Source organism: Homarus americanus, unplaced genomic scaffold, assembly GCF_018991925.1.
Source record: "Homarus americanus isolate GMGI-L3 unplaced genomic scaffold, GMGI_Hamer_2.0 scaffold30440, whole genome shotgun sequence".
Taxonomy (NCBI): Eukaryota; Metazoa; Arthropoda; class Malacostraca; order Decapoda; family Nephropidae; genus Homarus; species Homarus americanus.
In genome coordinates, this window is record NW_024752506.1 from 30,206 (window position 1) to 39,736 (window position 9,531).

Sequence of the window (9,531 nt, forward strand, 5' to 3'; positions counted from 1 at the left end):
GTTGCCTCTCCACTAATATTAATCTCTGTTTTAATAATAATAGACCAATAACATATATTTAACCTCAAAATTCATATAATAATTTGTATTTTTTAGGTTGTTTTAGATATGAATATAGACACAGATACTTATGTAGATTTTTTTCATTATTGGTACTGTCATCCAGGTAAAACTATTTCAGACAGTTACTTCAGTTCATCGGTGTACCAATACTTACCCTTGTATGAAGTGTTATTTTACATACACCATACACACTTACCAGTACGCTCTTGGAAATAACTCTTCTCGCATGTCCAAGTAAATTAGAAGTTAGTGAGAGTTCTACAATTGATTATACTTTACAATCTATAGATGCAAATTAAGCCTCTAAGCTAGTGTGATTTAGGTTCATTAGGTTAGGCAATAGGCATTGGCCTTCCCTTTAATTGGCTGTCCGCTCGGGCACCAGCACCTTCCCAAGTAGTTAATAACAACTGAGTCTGACCACTACCCCAAGTTCTCCAACCCAAGGGATAAGAAGAGAATGTCATCCCGGGTGCAAGTGGGCGGAGCTTTGCTGACTTCACCAGGAAGACTCCTGCATCTGTATGTTTTATCTTTTGATGAAACAAATGTTGCACGCTAATGTACCTATGATAAAGCAACTGATATTCTCTATGCACTTAAAAAGCGAGTTCAGTGTGCAATGATACGAGGAGTCATTGGGTTATGGAAGCAACTTATACATTGCAATTTTGATACTGATATGACCAAAGATATCTTGTATAACTTAATTGTAAAGATAGAGGCAGCTGGATATCCAGTAGTTGCTGTAGTTAATGATCTCAGCCCCACTACTGTAATGTGAGATTGAAGAATACCCTGCAGGGTGTGGGTTTGGTTAAGTCCTCTTTTAAAAATCTAGCTGCTTCAGACTGGGAAATATGAACATGTATTTTTTTCCACGTGCCCTGATAAATTTATGGATGAAATTTTCTTGCCCGGATTTTATATGGGAAAAGTTAAATAAACACCTTAAAACAGTCAACTTTATTGTATGTGTCAACTCACAGACCACTTGTCTAAATGGTGTCAGTGAAGGTAACCCGTGTCATGTGAGGTCATAACCCCTGTCACCTCATGTCCACATTATTAACATAATGAGCACAAGGGGGAAAAGCTCTCTTGTAGGCAACTGTATATAGTTATAATTACCCTTTCTTAAGTTACACTTATTTAAATACATAGTAAAGCTGAAATTAATTCTTTTTATTTGACCTTTCCTTCTTTGATATATATATATATATATATATATATATATATATATATATATATATATATATATATATATATATATATATATATATTTATATATATATATTGGCGTCTTTAGCTAAAGCTTACACACTCTACTGGTATTATTTTCTATGTGAGGGACTGAGATAATAAAGTGCAGTATGTGGAACCATTAATGTTCTGTTTATAAGGAGTGAGAGGGAGCACGGGAGTCTTCCTGATGACGTTAGTACTGATGTTGTCTTTTCTTTTGCAGAGGTCAAACCACTGCATCTTAGTTCTTCATCTTTAGAAAATGTATGGAAGTGTATGTGTCCCTCTCGCTTGAATAAAAATTACATCCAAACACTGCATAATTGGTTGGCAATAAGTAACAGAGGACACCAGTTTCCACAGTAGTGGCTGCACCTCATCATTTAAGAGTCGATCCACGTACCAGGATTAAGCTTCAGCTGTATAGTAGTTCAGATATTAGGTTTCTTCCGGGTACTACGGTTTCCTCCTATACTAAAACTAGGCAGTAGAGGTATAGTAAGCTGATAAGTGATGATAAGATAAATTAGTAATCTCCATTAGTTAATATTAATCCTCGGTCTATGGGATTTACACTGAAATACAAGTTTGGGTGTTATATAAAACCTTTAATCTGGAAGTTACATATAAATTTGGCTGCTTTACACACGCATTTTGATTTTACGGTTATATACGAATTTTGTTCTTTGTGCAACATGACATTTTTTTTATCTTATTTGCAAAAATTTCTTTTGATATTACATTTGATTTTAGTCACATTATTACGATTTCTGGTTATGATGTTGCATTCAAATTTTGTCTGTGTTACATATAAATCTTAGATATAATATCACATACATATTTCCCTCGTGATATTTTTATGTTACTCCAGTACATAAGAATATTCTGTTTTTACATACACTTGGGTTTGGATATAAACAAAAACTTATTAACAGCTCTCTCTCCAAACTCTATTCTTCATCTTACAGTATTTTTGGTTACGCCCCGATTATTTTTTTTATGAATTCAAGAGCATATATTCGAACAGATAATAAAGAGTAATCTTACAATAACTTGCTGACAAGGGAATGATAATGCCAGGTGCTCACGAACTAGGAGACACTTGCTGATGAAGTCAGAGGAACAAGTTTTAACAGCGTGCAGGTACACATTGAAGCTGGCAATGAGCAGGAGTGATAGTTGAACTTCTGCCGCTGCTTGTCAAGTTGAACAAATGTTTTTAGTGTAAAAAAATAAACAATATTCAGTAAAAAGGAAGATCATCTTGTGTACATGAGAGTCGTCTTGGTGGTTGGCGTCTTCAGTCTACTTGAAGAAGTAACACTGCTGGAAGGAGGAGGGGTAGAGGGTGGCGGTGTAGATGGGACTGTGGTTGTAGATGAGGGCAGCGATCTCCTCCTCCTCCGTGGGGAAGGTTTGGTTGTTGAGACGAGCTGAGGCATCAGAAAACTGAATTATTTCTTTGAAAATGGATTCCATAGACCTGCCGGCCTGTTGGGGGCAATGCATATATAATACACTAAGACGCCACACCTCCCCGTCAAGCACTGTAGTGCGGTGGGTTTTGTAACTAAATTTTGTTAAAACTCAGGTTGTCAACCCGACGACCCCTTTCAACGGAAGAGGGTGATTAAAACTCCGGGCGTAAGCCCTTGGTATGCTCAAGGAAACAGTGTGGCCGGCACTGCACTTGATCGTCTTTTCCAACTGTAAAGTTAAGTATCCATTTTATAATTGGGTCGACTGGAAACATCCAAACTCAGTGACCGGCTGCGGGACACGAACCAGAGACCCTGACCGTGGGGTCAGGAGGCGCGTGCCCCTGCCCCATAACTTAAGGAAGCCTTATTTTACACATTGTATAATTATATATAAAATATTTTGATAACGATATCAGCCAAGAAATATCATTTAGTAACACAAAGTGCAATAATTTATATAAAGTGCAGTGAAAACATTCATGTACACCACCTTTCTCGACGAAAAAGTTGGCGATGTACTGTGATGACCTGATGGCGTCTAGGGTGTGTGGGATGGAGTCAAAGCCCCACTCAAAGATATTCTTCTCCGGGTGCCACTGGAAACCGTATATGGGCAGGTGGCGGTGCTCTACTGTGGACACGTACTCCAGGCCATCGTCGTCCTCAGAGGTCGACAACAACAGGAAATTCTTCTCCAAACTGGAGTTCTGGAAAGTCTGTGCAAAACAGAACACAGATAATATGTTTTCAATCTGGTCATATTGAGGACTGACTGTTCTATCTGATTCCATGACGTTTTAATTCTGGTCTAAATAATTGATTATCTTGAGAATGCTATTGCCAACACCTTGATGATAGTTACTGTGCGTCAGGTAAAATAACTTAGCTTTCTTAAATTCTATTCTTGTTAGTTTGAGTTTTGTTAGTGAGGAGATAAGTTGATACACGTGAAAGATGGGGAAGAATTGCGACTTCGCAGGACCACGAGAGAGAGAGAAAACATCACATACCTCAGGCGTGACACACCACTTATGGAAGTTGCTGGTGGCGTTAGTGTTGGCGAGGGTGTCCAGCACGTCCTCAGGCGCCTCCCCCAGAAGCTGCGACGAGTTCCAACCTAAAACAGCGAGATGTTTACTGCCGCTCCTGACACACACGACACTGACCGTCACATGTTTAATGAATACGTGTCTTGGAGCAGAGTTATTAAGTACTGAAGGATATAATGATTAATGACAATGCATCTTTACCATCACTAGTACACTACATCATTAATAGTGATCACCACCACACTTACACCACGACCATCAAACCACTTTCACCACCACCATATAACCATCATCACCACCACCATACAACCATCATCACCTCCATATTATGCCACCATCATCACACTCAACCACAACCATCACCACACTACCTTACATCATCACCAACCTTCCTGCAGGTAGAGAGGGTCAGCCCGGTTCTTGGCGCGGCAGCTGGTCAGTGGGTTGGTGTTGTTGTCACTGAGGTACATGAGCATCTCGAAGCCCAGACAGGTGGCGAAGAGTGGGACTGTCGGCTTACCCAGGTGGGCCGCCTCCAGGAGGATATCGTAGAGCATCCTGCCAGCCCGCCCGTACCCGCTCTCCTGCGTGATGGGGACAGCTCCTCCCGGGAACACCAGCCTGGAGGTGAAGTATTGAGGTATTGTCCAGTCACCATGTCTGTATATTTCAGCATGAAGTGTTGTCAGTACTAAGTCAACAGTCAAATGTTGTCAGTACTAAGTCAACAGTCAAATGTTGTCAGTACTAAGTCAACAGTTAAATGTTGTCAGTACTAAGCCAACAGTCAAATGTTGTCAGTACTAAGTCAACAGTCAAATGTTGTCAGTACTAAGTTAACAGTCAAATGTTGTCAGTACTAAGTCAACAGTCAAATGTTGTCAGTACTAAGTCAACAGTCAAATGTTGTCAGTACTAAGTCAACAGTCAAATGTTGTCAACAACTTCAGCTCAGCAACGAGAACTGTCAACAATAATAGTTTAACACTAACAGTAAATTATGAAAGTTTGGCCACTGGAGACATGTGTCCCTTCTGTTCATTAACTACAATCGCTAACGACCTTAAATGTCTTAATTGTAAACAGAAACTTAATCGAGATACCATGTACAAGGATCCTAATATAGGTTGAAATACCTTAATTTTGTTTGTTGCTGTACAGTGTTACTCATCAAGGTACAACAATTACAAGAAAAGTCTCCTGTAGGACGAGGGTAAACATTGGTAGTGGAGAATGATTAGATCAACACCAACAATCGTCACTCATCACCAGGTACTCACCCATTGATAGACTCCATGATCTCCCTGTAGTAAGTTTCATTTTGGTTGATTCTGTTAAAATAAACAAAATATTGATGAAGGTGAAAAAGTTGAACACGTTAAATGTTGCAGGAACATAAGTGATGCTGTTTTGTATGTCACTTCCCGAGCGGGGTTTCCGGGGAGTAACATTGGCCACATCATGCAGTATCACTCTACATGAGTCACGAGGTCAGTTGCAATTGAGTTTCAACTACATCCTGCCACAGGTGACTCTAGTACAATATTAACCCGTTGAGTTTAACAAGAAACCTTTCAATGATATGCTAACTTGGGCTATTTTATGTAAACAAAGACGTTGATGAAAATTATCATAAAATTCATGGAAAAATCCTACAATCACACGACTCTCCTGCTAAACACTCCTATCTTGTGATCTTATCCGAATGAATCATTGATTTATTTTCTGGTGTTCTTACACAGCTGACACAATGCAGATATATTTTAAAGAATTGGATAAGCCAAATACCACTCCGCCTCGTTACTCACAGGATGGGAACGACCCTGGCACCAGCACTCTCGTAGTACTTGACGTAGGAGGCAGCGATGTAGGAAGTATAGTTTTTGTGGCTCAGGACTCGATTCATGCTGCGACTCGGTTCCTGTGATAGGATACCTGTAACGGGAGGATGAGGAGGAGGGATGACCAGGGATCGACACTTACTTTATGTTTTTCCTCATCCTCTGTTTCACTACATTAATATATTTTTTAACTCAACTTCTACTATAAGATGTTAATGTCTCTTGGTGGGTGAACGAGCGAGGCACTGAGATAGGGAACGGCTTACCGATGATGGGTCGCAGGTTGAGTGGAATTTCAGGCACCTGTTGCTGATCTTCCATCAACGGCGTCACTGCGAAACACAACCCCAGCAGCGTCAGTAACAGGACGCAGGGCTGAAGGGGACCTCCCATCATTATGCTGCACCTGTGAGATAGTTGGATCTGCATCAGGGGTCTTACCCATCAATGTGCAGTACAGTATAACAAAATACCAGCATAAGCAATCAACAGCCACAAGTGTTCCCTCCCACTCCGTAACCACATGCATTAGGATGCTACGTCACCTCCCCCTTCCCCCGGCCTACAATGGCGGGTTTTTATGGAACAAATATTAGATCTAGAACAAACACAACCAAAAGATTATTTTTCTCCTGAACACTTTTGACTGCTGACACTCGCTGAGCAATTCATAATGCCGAAACTAATCTTAATGTAATACACAATCACTTGAGCTTCAGATAATACAACAGAGTTCAGTAACTTCGAGGAAAGTGGTTCATGCAGTCACTTTGTTCTTCACTAGAGCAGAATGATACCAGGGTGTGTGTGTGTGTCTGTGTGTGTGTGTGTGTGTGTGTGTGTGTCTCCTTCTCTAGTACGTATCCATTTTCTCCTCTTTGTTTCTCCCCATACTTATTCCGTCCCTGTCCTCCTCTCCTTCCTGTATCCTTCCCTAACCTTCTAACCCATCCCCTCTCTAGCCTGCTCCCGCCTCTGTTCCCACCCTTTTTCCTGCCTCCCACTCCTATCTTTCCACCCTCCCCGTTCCCTCTCCTCCTACCCCATAGTGTCGACATAAGCTGCACGTGTCTCAGGCTATAGGCCACAAGAGAACGAAGGACAGTACCACAGATGAACGGCCATTAACATATATGGGAATGTCCGCCCATAACACATCCGGCTTTTGTTTTCTTATGCCGGAAGTGAAGTAGACGTGATCCTCCCTCCCTCCTCTCCCCTTCCTTCCCCCAGACGTGACCTCCCTCCCCTCCTCTCCCCCTTCCTTCCCCCAGACGTGACCCTCCCTCCCTCCTCTCCCCTTCCTTCCCCAGACCTCCCTCCCTCCTCTCCCCTTCCTTCCCCAGACGTGACCTCCTCTTCCTTCCCCACACTAAGTATAAAGAGAGAACGTGCTATCAGAGAGACGTAACAGTAATAATTCATTCATATATTTTTTTTTTTTGCTGTTTAGTCTATTGTGGTAGTTTACGTGTTTTTCCTATATAGACAAATAAACTATAATAAATGTTCAGGTATCCCAAGATAAATAATTCCAAGGAAAATGATTTATCTTTACACAGGAGATGACCAAATTCAACTCTAATGGTTAAGGATTATGAATATATCAACAAAAACTGAACAAAATTCTCATGTGGAAATTTTATCATAGTATTTTCTTATACCCAGAGCTGCGATACATTGTCGTGGTGCAGTGTGAGGCGTGATCAGGGTGCCATGGGTAAGAGGGGGGGGGTATAATGAACCAAGAATGGGTATAAAATTCCATCTCATAACCTCAAAAGCAAGGCTTGGAAGTAGATAATAGCCGCTAAACACGTAGGCCTAGGATCTTAGAACATGACATGGCCGATAAAATATGCCTATCGCACGAGATACTCAGCACACACACACTCACTCACACACACACACACACACACACACTCACTCACTCACACACACACACTCACACACACACACACACTCACACACACACACACACACACAGTTTGCCTACTGCCAGGATGTAAAGTAGTGTCATGGCTTTCAATATGGCTCGCTAGAGGTATAGGTAATCACCGGACATAAAAAGAACACCTCTCTTGTCTTTGACTGAACAGTTGCAATAATTTTGGTAAGACTTTCAACACCTTTCATATTCACAGTCAACACGTGTGGCTGCATGTGTCTCGTCTGCTACTTCTTGAGACACTGATGAACTAATCATATTGCTGGTGACGCCGCCGCTCCTACCGTGGAAGAGCGACACCTACGTCTCACATTAAGAGGCGATAGTCACCCAGTGTTACACCGAAAGCGTTATTACAATATGTAAGTTGTCACCCACCTATTATCACACGGGAGAAGTTGTCAGTACTGTCGGCTCTGTCGGAGGACGGGGAGTGACTGCCGTTCCTGCCAGTCAGACCAGATATATGGCTCTGTTGTCTGTGAGGTGAGGAGAGAGACAATGGTGACGGGCTGTGGTGCGGGGAGGTGGAGTTAGGACCTTGGTGATCGTCATGGCCATATAATTCCAGGTAACCCCCCCCCCCCCATCACCAGCTGGTGCGGTTGCAACTTACTTAACTGTAGCAGAAGTTTTGTCCTTGTTTATATCCTCCCTTGTGTGTTAAAGTCAATATCGTATTGAGGAGTTATATTTAAAAACAAATTTTGTATTCTTGGATAGGCAAACATGTTAAGGATTTTTCCTAGACACTATATAATAAATCAGTCTTTACACCTGAATATTGCAAAATGTTTCCACTCTATGTCACACAAGTGGCACATATTGTGAATAATTTCAGGTGAAAAGTGGGTGTAGGTACAAAACTTGTCGTCGCAATCAACACGACAAATAACATCCACACGCTGATCACACACCGCTGGTCTTCTCCGTCCCACATCCATAATGAAGATGAGTTTGACTTTTCCGTGACCTTGGCCATATTATATTCGTTCACAAAACTACACGAATCACGCATAGAATGTCTTAAGTTCTTAGGTAAAACGTTTGTATTTAAGAGCGTTCAGCGTAACGGAACATCAATCTGTCCTACGAAAATGACAGAAAAATTTACCGAGTGAGTTCCTTAAGTAATCTTTAGACAACACTGAATTCCCGGATGTGAAGGTAAACGTTCTCCACACAAAGAACGTGTTAGCTTAAGATAAACGTGATACCATTACCGGGTTAAAGTTCAGTACAGTTACAGCTGATGATGGTAAATGCCTCCATTGATCTTCTAGGGAATGTCTCATCTGGATTTAATAAAATTATCTATTATATACAAAAGTCATCCATGTCCTGTACATATCTCCTCGCTTCTGTTCGTTTATTTACATAATTTTTGCTTAGGTTAACACTAAAGAACGCGTGTTTGAATATTAATGTAAAATAAAAAAAACAAAGGAATACTTACGAATAACTTTTATGTCAGTCGTAAACTTCTTGGTAATTTGTATATGAAGACTTGGGCAGAGGAGCGGTCTGGTAGTACACAGCGGCTGACCGGACATTCCTGATACAAGGAGCCTCCCTGAGCCTCCCTCCCACTCCGCATGATAACAATCACTGGTCAGCTTGTCTCCTTGTCATCCACTATTTTGTGTATTAATACTCTCGCGAAGATAAGTCATGTCACTGTAAAAAGGAGAAGTCATGTCACTGTAACAAGGGTAAGTTGTCACTGTAACAATGGTAAATTATGTCACTGTAACAAGGAGAAGTCATGTCACTGTAACAAGGGTAAGTTATGTCACTGTAACAAGGGTAAGTCATGTCACTGTCACAAGGGAACCCGATAAGTCATGTCACTGTCACAAACATAACTTATGTCACTGTCACAAACATAACTCATGTCACTACCA

The 9,531-nt window shown here is 41.2% G+C and overlaps 1 protein-coding gene across 2 annotated transcripts; it reads right to left on the reverse strand.

Annotated features, from left to right (window-relative positions):
• Positions 1–1,895: 1,895 nt before the first annotated feature.
• Positions 1,896–9,156, reverse strand: LOC121855122 (gamma-glutamyl hydrolase-like). 2 transcript variants are annotated; one of them, XM_042349986.1, is made up of 8 exons: positions 9,084–9,156; positions 5,946–6,085; positions 5,647–5,773; positions 5,119–5,169; positions 4,227–4,459; positions 3,800–3,906; positions 3,280–3,505; positions 1,896–2,741 (listed from the first exon to the last, which is right to left on the reverse strand). In XM_042349986.1, the coding sequence occupies exons 2-8, from the start codon at positions 6,073–6,075 to the stop codon at positions 2,614–2,616; spliced, it is 1,002 nt and encodes a 333-aa protein (XP_042205920.1). In that variant the 5' UTR covers positions 6,076–6,085; positions 9,084–9,156; the 3' UTR covers positions 1,896–2,613. The 2 variants fall into 2 exon arrangements, with proteins under 2 accessions (XP_042205920.1, XP_042205919.1); XM_042349985.1 differs by lacking the exon at positions 9,084–9,156 and adding an exon at positions 8,006–8,155.
• Between the last annotated feature and the right edge of the window lie 375 nt (positions 9,157–9,531).

Coding starts and splice junctions, on each gene's coding strand:
- LOC121855122 (XM_042349986.1), bottom strand. CDS start 6,075: ATGATGGGAGGTCCCCTTCAGCCCTGCGTCCTGTTACTGACGCTGCTG. Junction 5,170..5,646: donor GCCAGGGTCGTTCCCATCCT/GTGAGTAACGAG, acceptor TTATTTTAACAG/AATCAACCAAAATGAAACTT. Junction 3,506..3,799: donor AGTGGTGTGTCACGCCTGAG/GTATGTGATGTT, acceptor TGTTTTGCACAG/ACTTTCCAGAACTCCAGTTT.